The sequence below is a fragment of the Labeo rohita genome, chromosome 15 (assembly GCF_022985175.1).
Source record: "Labeo rohita strain BAU-BD-2019 chromosome 15, IGBB_LRoh.1.0, whole genome shotgun sequence".
In the NCBI taxonomy this organism is placed as follows: domain Eukaryota; kingdom Metazoa; phylum Chordata; class Actinopteri; order Cypriniformes; family Cyprinidae; genus Labeo; species Labeo rohita.
In genome coordinates this window covers 9007878-9027732 of record NC_066883.1, presented here as the reverse complement: position 1 = coordinate 9027732, position 19855 = coordinate 9007878, and the positions used below count along the sequence as shown (strand labels likewise).

Genomic DNA, 19855 nt, shown 5'->3' with positions numbered 1-19855 from the left:
TAGTCTTTAAACCCAACAAGCTAGCTATATACTGGAGCTCTGGAGACAACCCCCCAAAGCAACTAACACCCCAAAAGGGCTCAGGTGCCAGGACGACCATCTGATAAGAGGTTTTATTGCTCAATGGAATGTGAGCAGAACACACTACATTTGCCTATAGAAATGGACTCTTTCCCATTCAATCACAGACAAACCTTTCTTTGACCTTCCAATCACACATAGCCCAGGTCATTGTATACAGTATTACTGTGTTGTATTTTAATTTTGTCTGTTGTATTTGTATTTGTCTTTCTGCTGTTTTATGCAAGCGTTATGATAGATGACTAGTCGTATAACCCACCTATGCCATGTTTGGTCTCTTCGAATTCGTATTTTGATGATCTAAAAGATGGTGTAAATTAGATGTTGATACCTATGTAACATATTAGTGTTTTAAGAAACCTTAGTAGTTTTGCATCAACACCCAATCAAATTACATATGCAAAATACCATGCTCACAGACAAAGAGTCGTAAACTTTCCCTCCAAAGGTGAAAGTTACCATTGGTTCGTCAACCTCCTGGAGGCACAGCCTCCAGAGAGCTTAAAGGCATCAAACGATTGATCGCTCTTTTTCTCTCTTCTTCCGATTGCTGCCCGTGTGGAGAAACCCACGGGGAGCCTGAGCCGGCACAGGGTGTGCCCGGCGGGCCCGACAGGCCCCAATATATAGAGCTGTGGCTCTCGACCACAAAGAGCCAGACATTTTCACTCAACCCTGGAATTCATCCTCATGAAATGTCCTCGAACAGACATTTCTTTCTTCTGCATTTTTACCTTTCTTCACTCGTCTCACATGCGTTCTTTCAGAACCTAAGAGGATGAGGAAGATGAGCTAGAACTCGTCGGGATTTATCTAAGCTGCGCCAGGCCTTCTGGCCTTGTCTTTTCATTCCCCAAAGACCACAGGACTTTAGCTGGGTCCCTCTCAGCTCTTGGTTCTTCTTCAATTTTCACATGGGAAGAAACTCCCAGTCACCATCGAGTCAAAACATCTTTGGAGTTCGTCACTCTTCGGACCCGGAAGAACGTGATCGCGATTCCAAAACCACCACTGCTCCAAACCATCAAGACACCCGAGACTGCATTCGGACACTTGTTCAACGACCAAGGCAAATGCAGATATCGTACATTTAACTAAACAAAACAGAGGTTTAGTATAAACTGTAGACAGCACTGATGGTTTCACTCAGGTGGTTAACTGACTCTTTTCATATCTACATTCTCTTGTCTCTCTAACTGCTTCTCACTGACCCTTCCCCCATGAGTGATTTCATGTTTGTTTGTTTAGATTAGTTATGTGTTAGTCCTTCGTTAATAAAAACCTTGTGCAGAAATTACATGAGATTTGATTCTGCCTTGTAAATTAATGTCCCTTTACGTTTCCGATTTAAGCTACATGTTCTAATGCAATAGTACTTTAAGAAAGTTCTTTTCTGTGGCCAAGTTGATATAAAAATTTTGATATAAAGTTGATATAAAAATTTTACTGAATGTTCGCTGGATGAACAGATTAGTCGATGGAAATTTAATTCTGCTACAGTTACTACTGGCAGCTGATATAAATAATTGTAATTAATCATAATTAATTGCAATTATTTATATACATTTCACTTTGAGCTAAATTTGCGACAGACAATACTGGACAACTAAAGGTTGAACAAAGATTAACTTAAATATAGATAGATAACAAGCTAAAGAATGGAAAAGGTGTGGTGATTAACATCCTGGGGTCGGCTAAGGCGCTGGCGGGAGCACTCGCATATTTTCCAAATGACAGAAAAGGAACTTTAACTGCTCCCTCAATTTTGATTGGATACATAAAAGTAATGCTTCACCTGAATCTGTAAAGGGTTTACTTTTATTTGTGAACACTCACCACATCAACAATCTTTTGTGTTTTCTTTTTTTTTTTTAATAAAGAAAATATACAGGGTGTCTTTCCAGTCTCTGTGAATATCCAGTTGAAATGCGTCACTAAAATAAACTAAAACTCGGCAAATACATGACACACAAACATGAGATATATATCCACAGAAAGCTTAAAATGTCTACTTTTAAATGAGTCATATCGAAAACAAATCTTTAGTGTTAAAGTAATCTGTATGAAACCAACACGATGTCCTGTTTTTCACGCCCACGCGCTGCTTGCGCTATTGTTATTACAAACATCCACATGAGAGATGTGCACATGTGACCACCCACATCAACTCGTAAACAAAGCAGCAACGTGTTTATGTCAGATACTTTCGTTTTAGGAAAAAGGCGCTGACAGAAATAAGCCTCCTTGTATTTACCCAAGAAGACGACGTGCTGAGAAGAACAGGCTAAGCTTGTTAATCTCACAAACAGAACACGAGCGTGGCTACAGCAAGCTGAGGAGAGGATCTCTTATACAGTGTAAGTAATTTTCTTATTTGCATTAAAAAATGTGTTGATGAGACAAAAACTTGAACGCATTTACTAGTTGGACTTTTCCAAAACTATAATTCCTGACTAAAATGTGTGAAATCGAGTGCAACATTATAATGTTTATAGTGTACTCAATAATAATTTAGTTTCTCAGATGTTGTTTTTGTATAATAAAATACAAAAAATGTGTACATATGATAACTAATGTAACAATATAGTTGCTCCTGGCCTATCAACATGCTCACTGATTTATTCATACATTTATTTATTTTAGTGACCAGATACCTATATGAATATTTTTTTGGGATAAACATTATAGAACTAATATTTATCAAGGATGCTTTAAATTGCTCCTGATATTAACATGCTCACAGATGTTTTATTGTTTTGTTTTAAATGTTTGTGATCTGACACCTGCACAACAGATGAATCCTGCAAACTTTTCCTCTGAGACCACTGTACCAATGTCAGATGTTCAACTACACTGATATTCTATGGTAAAACAAATTCCATGACTATTGATGATGAGTTTTGTAAGCACTTAAATATCAGGTATGATTTACTTGTTTCACTTTTTAGCAGAATTCAGAAAACAGTTTTCAGGAATTACATCTGTTCATATCTCTGTGGTTAGATCAGTGTGCCTAATGAAAGTCTTTGACCTTCATTATGTGTGTTTTGATGATACTGTGTTGTAAATAAAATACAGATAATCTAAAACCTCATTCTTTGAATCTCTCATTGTTTCTTACATGACAGTCACAGTCTCATTGATGGGACATTAGGGAAAGCTCTTTGTCTCTCAGGTGTGAATCATTAAATATAAGCGTTGTTTTCTCAAAAACACAAACATGTATATTCATGTTGCTTACAAATTATTGTAGCCCAGTTTGTGCTGACTACAATGTAATCAGACTTTAGCCATAAATATATTTTTAAGATACTGAAAAAAGCACAAATGTCAGGGCATGTCAATAGTTCTCCAGGGCCCCAAAACACCCTTAGACCCCAAAGGGTTAATGAGTGACTATGGTGACTGATGACTGGTGGGAAAACTAGAACAAAGGAGACAGGAGTGATATGAAATAAACTGTAACAGTCAACAGTATGCCCCTTCCCAACAGAGGATGAGGGCTCTGAAGGAGGATGAAAAGCTGGTGAAGGGCTGGTGACAGGCTGTAGAGAAGAAGGGAACAACCAGATGGTGGGAGGAGCACTGACAACCATAGATGACAACAAAACCCTTGCGGAAAAGATGGATGATGCCTGTTGCAAATGATTCAGAGATCACTGCCCACGATCACAGCCCACGGGGTCAACAGAGTGAGGAGCCATGGTGGAGGTAAGGCTGACAACACTAGGGGACTGACTGATGGAGACAGAGCCGATGAAGGAGGAGCCCAGGGCAGAGATAAAGAGCTGGAGAGTGAAGGTGACACTGTGGGTCCGAAGGGGCCAAGCTGAAGTCGACGGCTCCTGTGACTGAGATGGAGGTGGGAACCCGGAAGACCACAGCAGAGCTGGAGTGAACGAGGACCAAGGTGCAGCCAGAGAGAAGGAGGAGCCAGACCGAGCCAGAGGGATGGAGGGATGAGGCAAAGCTGGAGGAGTGGAATCCTGTAGCAGAGGAGTGTCTACGACTCACCAAGGTGGAGCCAGAAGGATGAGGGAGCAAGGTGGAGCTAGCGGGATGACAGGCCATGGTGGAGATGAGGAAACGAGTAGCCAAGGGAGAGCCAATGGTTCAGAGGTCAGAGGTGGAGCCTAGGAATCGGAGGCAGTAGGCAAAGGCAGGGGATCCTCTTGCCAAGATGGGGTTGGAGACTGGAAAACCAGAGGTAAGGCACCCAGATGGCGTTGACTGAGGATGAGATGAGGTGCTGGCAATCAAAACTAGTTTACAAGGAAACAAAACAAAAATAGGTAGAAAATGAATATTTTTTTTTCTTTAGCAGTAACTAATAATTTAAACAACACCTATTGAAATAAGGTATTAAGCAAACACTTACGCGCTGCTGCCTTCTCTTCTCAGAGGAGTCCTCAGAGGATGATGATTCGGCTGAACTTTCCGCTTTTGGGGTGGTTGCAAAATCAGAGTGAACATCGGGCTAGAGTTGTGCATGAGGACGCTGCAAAGTCAGGCAAGGTACCTTTTACTGCCAGAAGCCGTTTTTCTGCCTCCTGCTCCCTCACTACTCTGGGTCATACTCAACGCAGTCTGGCAGTGATCAGCGCCTCACCAGATCAAGAGGTTACATTCAAGGATGCACTGCTTCCTCATGTGTCTCTGACCGGTCCTTTGTGGGATTCATGGAGTCAGGTAAGTGCCACTCCACACACTCCACTCCTCTACTCCACCTCGCTCCCCCTCCATGGGTGCATCAGTTGTTTTTTTGGTGCTGCTTGTATGGATCCTGGAATCCTGGCTAGTGTTTCCCAGCCTGTCCCACTGGCTTATTCTGACAATTAGACTCGGCTATGTGATTCAGTTCACCAGGTGTCCGCCTGGGTTCAGCAACGTCCTATTACCTCAGTGGCAACCTAAAGATGCACCTGTCCTGCATGCAGGGATTGCAGTCCTGCTGGTGAAGAAAGCATGAAGGCCTGTCCCTCCAGCCAAAGTGAAGTCAGGGTTTTACAGCACTTCAAGCACACACAACAAAGTTATAGTGGGTTATGGCCGATCTTGGATCTATGAGTCTTGAATCGGGCCTTGCATAAGCTCCAGTTCAAGATGTTGATGCAGAAGCACATTCTTTTTATCTGTTAAAGAAATAAGAAAGGTAGTTAAAGAAAATGAAAAGGAAGGAAAAGCAAAGACTGCGAGGAAAAGAGGTAAACAGGGAGACACGGGAGAGAGAAAAGACAGAAATTTATTTCAAAAAGGATTCTGAGAATTTCTTTACATTTTACATCAGTAGCATGGGTAGCCTTTTGTTGCTATGACAACTGGCAAGTGTGGACAAAAAAATCTGTGATTTGTTGTAGCTTAGCCTTGAGCACAAACACCACAGCGTGAAAGGAGACAAGAAAAGAGAATGAAATAGTGAGTAAACATTAAATGTTAAGGCCCCCCTATGAAATCAAAACTAGACTTTTATGGCTTGTAGTCCATGCCTATTAGTTTGGAAAAAGCACATTCTTATGTGTTTCACCTCAAGATTGATTTGTAGCAATCGACCTGAAGGATGTGTATTTCCAAGTCTCATTTTTTTTCTTAACACAGACAATTTTTCCAGTTTGCTTTTGAGGGTTACTAGGCATACTACTACAATGTCCTCCTCACTGGGCTATCCCTTTCTGCCTGCATCTTCACCAAAGCCATGGAGGATGCCCTTGTTCCGATAAAGGAAGTGGGCATCCTTAACTATCTTGACAGTTCTTGAGACCTATTTCAGCACTGGCTACACAGCCGAGTCCCAAGATAGGCATGACACTGTGGCCCATACATCGAGCTGTTACCAGACTTTGAGCTCCTGGTCGGACCTTACTTTCTACACGATGGAGTGATGTTAGAACAAGTGCCTAGGCACATTGTTTTTACAGCAGATGCCTCCATAACTGGATGGAGCGCTGTACGAAACAGGCATGCAGCCCCAGACTCCTGGACAGGACCCTGATTGCAGTGGCATAAAAATTAGCTCCAGTTGCTGGCAATACTGCTGGTCCTATGCCGGTTTCAACCATTACTTCAGGGCAAGCATGTGCTTGTCCGGACATACAACACACTGACAGTTGCATACATCAACCGCCAAGGCAGCAAATGATTGCGTCACATGTCACAACACGCCTGCCTCCTCCTCTTCTGGAGTCAACAGTGGTTTAGGTCGCTCCACTCAATTCTTTCCAGGTGAGTTCAATGTTGCAGCCACCACACTCTCAGCTCGCATTCCCTGGATAAAAGAGACTCCATCCCTAGGCAGTTCAGCTGGTATGGAGTCAATTGAAAGAAACCCATGAAGGCCTGTTATTTTACTCCTGGACCGAGGTGCCCCTCAGCATAAAATTTGCTGACACACAGAAGATCCCTGCTGACTGTGCTCACTTCTATCAAGAGGTATTTCTGGTCAGTGAAAATTAATTCCGGCTGACTCTAACATAATCCTGAGGCTCCCCAGATTGGACACTTGAATGGATTGAATTGGATACTTTTGGCTTGCAAGTAATTTTCTAAGCCTTAATGAGAGTAAAACTGAATTGATTGTGTTTGGCTCAAATAAGCACTGTGTACATAATTTCGAAGCTGAATTTCTGACTCCACACAGCACCACATGTGTCAGAAAATTAGGCTTTTGGTTTGATATTACATTTTAAATAAGTTAAAAAGATAAGCACTGTGGTTAAGTCCTGTTTTTAATCATCTTTATGTTTTGGTGAATGTGAAGCCATCTTTGTCCCTAAAAATGTTTGAAATGGTCAAGCATGCTTCTGTAACATCTTGATTGGATTATTGAACGTTTCTTATGACTTCTCTAATGCAAAGTAATTTCTCTAAGGGCAGGGAGGCTTGCATTAGGTTAGAATCTAGTATGATGCCTAAGAATTCAAAAACTTTAAGAGGACCTAATGTTTTCTCCTCTGAAAGAGGAACAGCCAAATCGTCGAAGGTGCACTTTAGCACTGAGATGCAACAGTGTGGCTTAACATGTGGATAGTCAACTAGCAAAAAATCATCCAAGGCTTGGAGAGAGACAGTTTTTGGGCACAGATTGGGTGTGTGAGTGTGAGAGCCACAGACTAAGCAGGAGAGAGCTTGATGACCAGTAAAGAGTCTGCTGATGAGAGTTAAGTCAACTACAGACCAGTGCAGTCTTTGATCTGAATGGACATGGCAGCTTTTACAGAGAAAGATTTATCATATTCATAGTAGAGAGTTCCTGCATATGTCAGAGCTAAGTCAGCGATAATGGCTAAATATGTGTCTAGCTCGACTCTCTGAGATGGAAAAAAAAAAACTTTGCATACAACAGCCCTATATACTCCAAATGCCACGATAAATTCGGCTAAAGTCAAAGTTTTTGAAAGTCGGGGATCGCTGTCTTTAAGCATAACGGATACATTGCCACAATCAACAACACGACTATCATTTATCTCCTTTTCTGCACATTTTTCTTGCCAGTGGAAGGAGGTGGAGAAGAGGAGCTTGGATATCAACATTTTCACAGAGCAAGGTAAACAGTTCCTCAGGAGTAGCTCCAGACGGAACCGGGATTTGGCTCTTAAACCATCCAATACCTACAATACCTCCAATACCAGAGGCCAGTCACTAATGCCGGGAGGACAAGATGATTTACTTAGCAAGCGAGTGCTCTGATGGACAGAAACATTGCTCTTGTCATGAATAGCTTTCCCTGTTTGGCTTTGTTGTTGTTGAGAGTCAGCTGTTAGGGTCTGTTTTTTTTTTTTTTTTTTAAATGTGCTATACAAATAAACATTGTATTGCATTGAATTGCAATTTCCCAGCACTGCCTTCCCAACAGCAGAAAGAAAAGGCTGTTCTCAAACAGAGGTTGGCTCACTGGTTCATGAATGCCACTGCCTTGGCGTACTAGACACAAGGCAAGCGTGCCCCCTAGGAGTGAAGGCTTACTCCACTAGGAGTGTTGCCTCCTCATGGAAACTTACGCGCTGTATCTGCAGAGCTGCGGGATGGGTGACACCTAATACCTTTGCAAGATTGTAAAAGATGGTTTCTTCCTGTGTGTTGGGTACTAACAGGTAAATGGCAGGAGGACCAGCTTGATGTCCTGCTTGCAGCGCCATTCTTCCTCAACAGGTTGTGTGACTGATATCATCCTTTCCATGCATGTCCCCCCAGCTGGTGAATCCTGGATATGAGCATCTTCAAGCACCCTCTGGCTGTCATGCTCAGCAGAGGAACTTGACGCCAGGCTCAGTACTTTTAAACTTGGTGCCTCATATGTAATGATACGAAAAGACTATGAAGGCAAGGGAAAATTCAGGGGGAGTAGTCATAATGGACCTGAACATAAGCAAGCAGCCATTCTCACCTTCATATTCTTCTTTGATATTTTTTTTATTTTTTATTTTTCACTGTAAATACAGAGAACTTGGATTGCAAGCTTTTTGGGCTACCATTCTTGACAGGAATAAATCCATTCTGTGCAAGAATGCTTGTCTCTCACGTGATCTTATTTTATTCCCTTATCATGACATTCAACAAGCAGTCTGGAATGAAATGATTTGTGCAGACATAAGCGTATTTAGGCATTACCCTCAAAAATAAAAGTAATCCACTGCGTCCTCAGTGCTCAGATGTTGGGAGAAGAAAATGTTCAAGAACTACAACAAACAGCTTGTTTGGACTACAGCGTTTGTTTTCCACATGCAATGATGTCACAATGCATCCATTAGAATATCATTAAATTAAATCCTGCCCACGGAAATTCTAATTGTTGGAGGGAGAGTAGGGACGTGCATCCTAGGTGTATATGACTTCCTTTTTTCAGACAAATGCAATCGGAGTTATATTAAAATGTATCCTGGCACTCCCAAGCTTTAGAATGGCAAAGACAGTTGTTTCTCCTCAGCAGTCCAAAACAAGTCCAATAATATGCATCCATCCATAACAAAAGTGCCTCACACGGCTCCGGTGGGTTAATAAAGGACTCCTGTAATGAATCGATGCATTTTTGTAAGAAAAATGTCCATATTTAAAATGTAAGAATCACTTCAATCAAGCTTGCGCAAACAGTTGTACATGGAACTTGCTTCTTTGACAAAGGCGTGACAGTACTGAAACACCATCTAAGCTGTTCATCAATCACAACGCACAGCTAACTAATCACAACACATTTCATTTTTTGGAAGGTGAGCCTTCATTAAACCTGGGACTAATCGAGCCTTATTTGCCAGGCTGGGAGAAATGTATTGTAATAATGTAAATTATGTTTAAAATAATGCGTTTTTTCGAACCACCAAGCATGAAAGCATATTCTAGTACACCCCTAAAACAAAATCAAGACTTTGTAAAAGAGCATAATAGGACCCCTTTAAACATAAATATCTATCTATCTATCTATCTATCTATATATATATATATATATATATATAATATATATACAGTTTATATAATAATAATTATTCATTATTATTATTTGTATGGCGGGGAACAAAACTCTTAGAAAACAGAATTAGCTTGAGCTGTTACACATACATACAGTTAGCCCATGCATGTGCTGAAGTTTGAATAGCTAATATGGCAAAGTTAACAGAGCACTCACAAAGATATAGAGACGCTAAAGAGAATAAATAATTATTATTTTACAAAGTATAAGACTATATATAGATTTCCAAGACATTAAAAGTTCCTAGAGACAGCCTTATTACTTAGCCTTATTACTTAGTTTAAAATGTATTGTACCAGAAAACCGTTGAGGGTGTTGAACAAAAAAAGCATCATAAAATGTTTGATCAGAACAGTGGAGGAAACCTGCAATGTATAGCCAATGATTTGCAAGATGACTCGACGAAAGGAGGAAAACATTTAAATGTGCAGTGTATAAGAACAACACGAGACAAGAGACGTATGGCCTTCATGTTGAGACATCTTGCCGAATACCACTCTTGACCAAGAAGAACAAAAAGGCCGACTTGAACATGCTATAATTCATTTGGTTCTGGTTGAGTTCTGGAAGTATGTTTTATAGAATGATGCAACTGGAACTTTGTGGAACCATGGATCAACGTTATGTCTGGAGCAAAAAAAGGCAAAACTTATGAGCAGAAGAACACCATCTCCATCATTAAACTTGAAGCCATTCCTGTTATGGGGGTGTTTTACTTTTGCAGGAACTGGATTCTTTTAAGTATCAGGCCATTTTGACAAGAATTGTGATACCTTTGGTGCCAAGCTAATGATAAATGGACTTTCCTGCAGGATAATCATCCCAAAGTATACATCTAAATGCATTTATGCTTGGTTCAGAGATCAGTCATAGAATGTTCTTGAGTGGCCTGTTCAGTCTCCAGATTTAATTCTTAATGGAAATATTAGGTTGAAACTGAAGAAAGCAGTGGCAAAGAGAAAAACAAAGATTATCAGGCATGGAATGGGCCAAGATTGCAGTTCAGAAGTGACAGAAGCTTCTAAGCCCTTCCAAGTAGTTTATTGGTGTTTTTAAAAAAATAAATGATTCTGCACCAAAGATAACTTTTGGGGGTTGAATAATTTTGGACATGAACATTTAGAGACAATTATACATTTATATTTTCATTATTCATCAACTTGCATTCTCAGAATTACTAAGATTTGTATTAATAAACTTTGTCTAATAGTGTACTGATGCCTTTGTTGAGTTGTTTTCAGAAAATTTTATTCTCTGCAGCAATAATTTTGATTGCAACTGTATATGCTGTCAAAACAATTAAATATTGCTGAACACTTACATATTTGTTAATACCATTAAGGGAACCTGGGAGAAGTTAGGAGTTTTTGTTGTTGTGGTTTTCTATGTAAGCATGGCTCATGTTACATACCGCAAGTGAATAAAACAATAGAGAGCTGTCTTTCTTGTTTTGTAAATAAATGTTACAGAAGAATACACTGTACAATGCTACATGTTATTTTTAGGTCATTCTTTTATGAGTAACAAAGCATGTTTGTGGTTTGACAACATATATGTCCAAAGTGTTTTGGTTTTAGTGCATTCTGGATATGAAATTTACTGCTGTGAAAGTTGGACTACAGACATGATTGAAATTTTAAAGTTCCCTAAAGTTTGCTAAGCCCCCCTTGTGGGTGCCCTGGTTGACAACAACTGATTTAATTCACCTGTTTCCACCAGTTTGGATGTGGAAATGAAGATGTGTGGACTGGTTGGCAACATTATAGATGGAGTTTATCCAGCTGACCTGATAATCAGTGGCACCAAAACACTGTACAGATTTTAAAGAGTGTTGTGCTTTCCTATAGTACTTGTGAGGAGTAACAACACATCACAAATACAACAATTTATTTGTAGAGGGATGTACATATAATATACATATATAAGGAATGTTACAGCTGCACTACAAATAAATATTTTACTTGAAACAATAATGCAGGAAGGAAAATAAAAACATTCTGTATTTTTACATATGTGTCTTTCTTTGGTTTTCCAAACGTATCACTCATAAAAAATATATTTTTTCTTCCCAAAATCAGGCACAGTCTATCTGACCCTCTCAACCAGTGAGGTCAACTAAAATATTAAATTTATAACCCTTTCAAACACTTAAATATTTTACATTTCTTTTTATGAATGCTGATTTGGATCTGAACAGGATTATATAGTATAGTATAGTCTTTAATCAAACAATAGTACACTGAGGATATTTTAATATACACTCAGTATAACAAAATAGTAAGGATATTAATGGCACAAATTCAATATTAAGACAGAGACATAGATAAATCTAATTCATTGGAGGAAAAACAACTAAATAGAACAACTAAATAACTGAATAGAATAACTAAATAAATAAAAAGGGCAGTTATATTACTGCATTTGGAAAAATTTAACTCCATACTAAAACCTAAAACAAGAAACAACTGGCAAAATAATTTATTTTTGCAAAGGAACAAGTGCTTGAGAACGGGTAGGAAATAAAACTCTCAAACAGCAGAGCAACCGGCATTTCCATTCAGATTTTCTTCTTGTGGGTGTTTAAGTAACAAAATCCTTCTTCTGGTCTTTATCGGTAGAGTGCAATTCCTTGCTCGTCTAGTTTGCACAACGAACCTATGATTAATTGTGTAAATAACCCACAAAGGTCAAATATGCCCAAACTCAGCAGAAATCAAAAGTTTTCAAAATAATACATTCATTTTTCCATTCATTACCCTGTGCGTATCCAGCGTGACAAAGGCAGCAGAAATTCAGCTACTGCCCTGCCTGCCTACTGATTATCAATGCACATAACACTATATAAAGGGTGTGAGCATCAAGATGGACACAGATGGACACAGGTTTATGAGAGCACAACAAACACACATGCTCACAGAGCTTTAAAAGGTAGCAGCAACAGCTCTCAGCAAAACCTTTGAGAATAACAAGCAAAACTATGGTTAAAAAAATACTGTCTACGTGATATTGAAATCCGGACACCAGCTAACGTCACACCATAGCACGTCGGCCTAATAAAATAGAAGTTATGGTAATATTGTGACACTCAAAGATCAAGCTAAGATAGTTTCTTGAAAAATGTTACACAAATAACATTTTGCAATTTTCGTTCTCTGAGCAAGATACATTCAATTGCGAAAGAACATAATGAGCATGACAATATTTTTTGTCATATATATATAAACCACTAAAATGAATAAGCAGTCATGTTTACTTTTTGTTTGAGAGCCATAAAGTACTTATGCTTCAAATCATTTCACAGTGATAAAACTACATAAACAAGGTGATTCACTGACAGGCCTTTGGGACTGGTTTTACACATGATTACCCATGAAGACAATGATCTTACCACAATTTAAATAAAGCTACACTGATCTACGAAGAAGGTTGTTCTTGTCAGGCTCGAGAAACTCTTCAAGTAGAGCAGTGGTAACTTTTCTTAGCTCCTTCTCCAGACTAGAGAGATCACTGCAAAAATACAATTGAAAAACACACACAAATCAAAATGTGCAATTATTTGACTTAAAAATAAGAATAAATCAGGTAGTGCGCATAAAAACACAGTGGCCTCAAAATGTATTTAAACATGTAAGCCACACACAAATGTAGGTAATGTGTATGAAATATTAAAGTGAATAGAAAAAAAAGCCATTTTTGCATAGATGTTTAATGAACTGCATGCAAAAGTAGTGAATACTTGTTCAACTATATCTTTCATTTGAAAACTTTAATAGGAAATACAAACCGTTCTCCTGGTGCTGCACAGAATTCTGTGTAATACTTGATCTTTGGCTCAGTCCCGCTGGTCCTAAGTGTGGCAACAATGCCATTCTGAAATGTGAATGTGACCATTTGGCTATTTTTTGAGAGTGGAAGGACCTAAAGGAGATGTTAAAACAAAAATTATTCCAGTCAAACTGTCTGTCACTGACTTAAAAATCAAAAAACAAGCCGAAGAACTGCTTTGACATACGCATTTTTCATCAGGCTGACTGCTGTCATAACCAGTTGTCACATCTCTGATGTGTGTAATGCAGTAGTCACCACATAATTCTGGGTAAACACCCGGACCTCCAAAATTGCGGAGACGGCTAAATATTCTATGAATAGTTGGTGGGTCATTGCAGAGGACATAGGCAGTTCTGGAAATGTGATAGCCATATCTGGGGTATGACAGCAAAGAGAACAATCAACACATACAATCCAAGTAAAATGTGAAAGAAATACACCTGAAGTACACACCTAAAATACTTTGGATTATCAGTAGACACTTAAAGGAAAAGTCCACTTCCAAAACAAAGATTCACATATAACGTCATATTAGTCACCAAGATGTTCATGTCTTTCTGTCTTCAGTCGTAAAGGAATTATGTTTTTTGAGGAAAACATTTCAGGATTTTTCTCCATATAATGGACTGCTAATGTGCCTCGATTTTGAACTTCCAAAATGCAGTTTAAATGCGGCTTCAAACGATCCCAATGCCCTTGTAAATGATCCCAGCCGAGGAAGAAGGGTCTTATCTAGCGAAACGATCGTTTTTTTTTTAATAAAAAAGAATTTAAATATTTTTTTGGATCTCAAACGCTTGTCTTGCCTTGCTCTCTCTGAACTCTGTATATTCTGATTCAAGACCGTTAGGGTATGTTAAAAAACTCCAATCATATTTTCTCCCTCAACTTCAAAAATCATTTCAAAATCATGCTACATTGGTGCAGAAGTACCGACCCAGTCTTTGCAAAGTGAACATGCAAAGAAGATCAAACACCCTTAACAAAAAAGGTAAAATGGCAATATAGGACGATTTTGAAGTTGAGGGAGAACATAGGATGTGAGTTTTTCGACATACCCTAACTGTCATGAACTGGGCAGAGTAAGACAAGATGAGCGTTTGACATTAAAAAGTATATACATTGTATTATTTTTATGAAAATAACTGCTAGATAAGACCCTTCTTTCTCGGCTGGGATCATTTACAACTGCTTTTAGGATCATTTGAAGCCACATTTAAACTGCATTTCAGAAGTTAGAAGAGATACTCACATTTCATAGATGTTTTTTAGTTGTTGGTTCAAGGAAAGGTTTTTGGTGTGTAGATAAGCAGCCATCTCAGCCACAACAGCTGCTGTACTGACTCCATCCTTATCAAGAACCATGTTCCCACACAAAAACCCTGGCATCAAAATAAAGACCAAAACACAACATTCTCATTCCTCTACATACGTTTTTGCGCTCAATTTCATGAAAATACAAAATGGTTTTAAACTTGGACACAACATAAATTGTATGACATATTACTAAATAATAAAAAAAGTCTGGACTTCATTCTTTGGGAAATTACTGGAATATAGAAGTAGAAGTTGTCTTCTGCACAACAAAAAGATTATTTTATTAAGATTGTTTTTGTCCACACGAAGTCAGTAGGGTTCAAAACAACACTGGACTGCACTGACAATCGATTTCTCATAGATTCTTCTTGTGTGTTCCACAAAAGAAAGCAAACCTTGCTGATGACGACAACTTTTGTGTGTGAAATATCTAAACTGTCCCAATATATTTACAGAATTAACAGGGCTGCTGACATAGTTTGAACTTCATGTGTGTCTGCAGTTAAATGCACTTACCAATGGATTCTTCAAAGGAAAAAATGACCTCCTTTCCCGTTTTTGTTAATTCATGAATTCTATTTCCAATCCATTTGAAGCCAGGCAGTGTTTCCTAAGATGAAGGGGAGTGAAAATACCAGAGTTCAGTATTAGGCAAACAGGCTAGTAGCAAACAAAAATCTAATAATCTTCACTTCGATCTTACTTTGCACTCAAAGTATTTTGAATCTTATTAATAACCAAACTGAAATTTGAACTAACCTCAAAATGAAAGCCTTCCATGCGTGCAAAGGCCTTAAGTATTTTGGAGGAAACGGTGGTAGCCAGCATGTATACTCTCTCAGTGTCTGCTGGGTCAGGGTGCGCTTCCTTCCAGTTAAACAACATCCACCAGCCAAGCAATGCAGCCAACTCATTTCCCGTGAACACTTTCCAACTGCAACTACCCACAAAAACCCAAGACACAAGTTATACACCACTTGATTCGAGTGTTCAGAAATACTGTTCAGTAGAACTGATACTGCTACGTTTTACTGCTGAGGGTTTTAATGATCATAACATAACCTACTTGTCATTCTGCTCCGCAACAGCCAAGCGATCAGCATCAGGGTCTGTGGCCACAACAATGCGGGCCTCTTCTCTCTCAGCCAAACGAAGAGACAGCTCCTAAAACAGAGTCAATGCAATGTCTGCATGATGACTTACAGTATTACTTTTTCCTGCCACTGAGCTATAACCAAGGAGGTCAATGTTTGGATCTAAACACATTGACACAGTCCCCGTTTGCAGCTATATCAGCTTCCACTCTTTTCAGAAGTATTTTCCGAGCGTTCAGGATTTTTTCTTTCCATTCATCTAGTAGAGCTTTTGTAAGGCTAGGTTTTAATGTTGGGTGAGAAGGCCTGGCACACAATATCTGTTCCAGTTCATCCAAAAGATGTTTGATGCAGTTGAGGTCAGGACTCTGTACAGGCTAGTCAAGTTTTTCCACACCAAACTCATCCAACTGTGTCTTTATGGACCTTGCTTTGTGCACAGTCACGCTGGAATAGAAAACTTTCCAAATCTTTTCACAAAGTTAGAAGCACAACATTGTCCAATTCCCTTCATTGGATGTAAGGGGATGGTTCCATCCCCTGAAAAACAGCAAAACAGCTTCATATCATTAGCCCTCATCCATACGGTTGGGAATCGAAAATCGATTCTGATTCCAAAATCGGATACTTAAGGTCAGGAATTGGATACTTCTTGTGAAATTAAAATTTCGATTCCGCCTATCGATTCCTATGTGCTATTTTTTTTTTTTTTTTTACCATCTATGAGGACCCGACCTAGCGATCTGCCAGGACCTTGCTCGCTAATCTAAGAGCATTGCGCTCCAAAGAATGGCTACACTTGCGATCAGAAGTCGACAAAGCAAAGTATAATATTTGTGATAAGCTAAACATGTTGCATAGATGTGTCACCACCAATATGACAAAGCGTTTTAATTTAACAGATCGTTAAAAATCACAAACACGATTCAAATATTCAAATCTGCATTCGTGCTGCCGCTGACCTAAAGAGAGCCACTGTCGTGTATGAATGAAACAGTTTCACAGTTCATTATTTCTATTACAAACATTCAAATAATCACAGAAGTACTACGATAAAAGTTCAAGGTCTGGATATGAACTCTGATATGTACGGTAGAGATCAAAACAGAGTAAATCATCCTTTTGAAAGTTAATTTGACATTCCAAATAATGTTAAAGATTTTCGATTACATCGTTATGCCAATAGGTGGTGAAAGGGGGCTGTTAATAATGTATTTGTCTTTGATCATTCATTTAAAAACAATAATTCATCCAGTAATGAACCAAGTAAATCTTGAGTGATCCACTGAATCATTCACCTAGATGTGATTTTGTGTAGTTGTCTAATGTTTTTTTTTTTTTCTTCAGAATCGTAAGAGAAGCACAACCTCCATTTAAAAAAAAAAAACAAAACATCCACCCAATTTATACAGAATCACGCAGCTCTATTTTGCAAACAACCCTTAAGTGAATCGTGTTTCTATGTAGCCTGTTGATTTTTGTTCATGGTATTCCGCTGCAACTAAATGTTTAGCAAAAAAGAAACAGAATAAATATGCTTGATATCATATTTTATTTACATTGGAATTGAAAAGAATCGGAATCGATAAAATTCTAATGATACCCAACCCTACTCATCCACCAAACTTTGCAACTGGCATGATGCAGTCAGACAGGGACTGTAGTATTCTCCTAACATTTGCCAAACTCAGACTTGCCCAGACTGTCAGACAGGGAAGTGTGATTCATCACTCTACCGAACACGTCTCTAGTGTCTGGCGCGGGTGTGCTTTACACCACTCTATCTGACACTTGGCATTATACTTGTAAGGCTTGCACGCAGCTGTCCAGCCATGGAAACTCATTTTATGAAGCTCCCACCACAGTTTTTGTGTGGATATTGGCACATAATGGCAGTCAAGTTTGGAATTCTTCAGCTGTGGAATCAGCAGAGCATTGGCAGCTTTTAAGCATCATGCACCTCAGCACACAGTGACCCCCGCTCTGTGACTTTACGTGGTCTTCTGGTTTACGGCTTCAAGCTTCATGGATTGATTCATGCTTGCTGCTGTTCCTAAATACTTCAACTCTCCAATAATAACACTTACAGTTGGCCATGGAATATCTAGCAGGAATTTCACAAACCGACTTTTTGCAAACGTGACATTATATGTGCAGACAGAGAAAAAGAAAGGAAAAGAAAAAAATATCTTACCAAAACCGATTCTCCTTCTTCTGGGTTAGGACAACTGACAGTGGAAAAATCTGGATCTGGATCTTTCTGTTCAGGAACAGGGATAGGTGGTGGAAAGCCAAACTGCTGAAAAGCTCTCTGGACATAGTTGTGACCAACACCATGGAAAGATGAATGTACAAACTTCAAGGGAGACTTTGCGTTAAGCTCTCTGCAATGAGAAGGGGGGGTACAACCACCTTATGATTTTTGAGAAAAGATATTTTTATAAAAAGCTATCACAATCAAATAATCCACCAAATGTTAAGAGTTACTTAATTGAACAAATACCTAATTCTTCAGCCACACACAAAATGATTTAAGATTACTGTTCGGGGAATGTTTAGCAGTGTATAGATCATTGAGAATTGTTTAATTTAAAGGCATTAGTTTTATATGAATAGCTTTTTTTTCCTCTCTCTCTCTCTTTTCTCAGTGCTATTGGTGGTATCACGTAATAAAATATTTATATTTTGAAATATTAACGAATAAGTATGTCATATATTGAGGGAAAAACATACACATGCACCTCCTATTAGGAATTATTTTAAAAAGCCCATAAACAGTCAGTTAGTTAGTTGGTCTGGGTATATGGTTTCATAAAGAACATTCACAGTGCACAAAAGCTTCTTTATAATAGACAAAATGTTCTCTAGATTATAAAAAGGCTCTTCATACTCAAATGTAAAATAACGCTATCAGTGGCACCAAAATGCTTCTTTTAAGAATATTTCACTATGAGTTTTCCTGGGAAAACAAAAATAGTTTGTCTGTCATTGTTGCTTCCTGGTACCTTTATTTATTTATTTATTTTTTAAGAGAACCATTTAAAAAAAATTGACAGTAATTTCTCTTAGTATAGGTGAGAGACCTGTGGAAGCAGATAGTGTTTAGCTCTTCCATGTAACAACAGCAGATGTCCTCCAGAGGGTCTCTCCGTAACGAGCTGCTTTCAACTAGGTCCTCATTCCAGGACTCGGGCCAGGGTTCAGTACTCTCCTCAATGCAGCGCAAGATCTCCTTATCATGTGGAGAGGAGATCTGTGCACCATTGTGCCAATAAACCTACAGAAAATTCAAGTTGAATCAGATAAATTCAAAATGTTACACTCACTGCTCTAAGGTATATACAAGACATACTTTACAAGACATAATTAATACTAATATATATATATATATATATATATATATATATATATATATATTTTTTTTTTTTTTTTTTTTGTTTTGTTTTGTTTTGTTTTCTAAAAGTCTCACCAATGATATATTTATTACATCAATATACAATAAAAAACAAATATTGTAAAAAAAAAAAATATTATTACAATTCAAAAATAACCATTTTCTGTTATGATATATTTTCCTGTAATGGCAAAGCTGAACACTCTTGGCTGATCAGCTCCAGGTAAAACAAAACAAACAAACAAAAAAAAAAAACCTTGATCCCCAGAAAAGCTTATTTTGTAAATTATTAGTCTCTGGGGGGTTGAATAATTTTGATCGCAACTGTACGCTATTCACAGGGCTATAATTAATTTATATATATATATAGCTCCAAAGATGTATGCACTCTTTCTGTCTATATTATAAAAACTGGAAGAACAACTGAAAAATATTATAACAGTGACATTCCTAATAGTAATTCCAAATTGCAATAGCCCATGTTTCTCTATTCAAACAACAGCAGTTGAGAAACGTTAGCTTACGTTTTAGTGTAGAGCACCCCACCTCACCTCTCTTGCCATTCTTTTAAGAAAGGATGCTTGAATCGGAAACATCCGATATTCACGATATTCCGAATTTTACATTGCCATCAAAATTATTGCGATATATCAAATATTAGCAATAATATCGCCCAGCCCTAAT

General features: G+C 38.4%; 1 protein-coding gene across 1 annotated transcript in view; it reads right to left on the bottom strand.

The window, feature by feature from the left end:
• Positions 1 to 11997: 11997 nt before the first annotated feature.
• The window catches only part of pgm2l1 (phosphoglucomutase 2-like 1), a 17444-nt gene continuing 9586 nt past the window's right edge, over positions 11998 to 19855 (bottom strand). Inside the window, exons 6-14 of the mRNA XM_051128531.1 lie at positions 18861 to 19054; positions 17972 to 18161; positions 15750 to 15847; positions 15443 to 15623; positions 15200 to 15293; positions 14619 to 14748; positions 13551 to 13740; positions 13323 to 13456; positions 11998 to 13045 (exon numbers count right to left, since the gene is read on the bottom strand). Of these exons, the coding sequence (XP_050984488.1) occupies positions 12943 to 13045; positions 13323 to 13456; positions 13551 to 13740; positions 14619 to 14748; positions 15200 to 15293; positions 15443 to 15623; positions 15750 to 15847; positions 17972 to 18161; positions 18861 to 19054 (1314 nt within the window). The 3' untranslated portion in view covers positions 11998 to 12942. The remainder of the gene's footprint in view (positions 13046 to 13322; positions 13457 to 13550; positions 13741 to 14618; positions 14749 to 15199; positions 15294 to 15442; positions 15624 to 15749; positions 15848 to 17971; positions 18162 to 18860; positions 19055 to 19855) is intronic.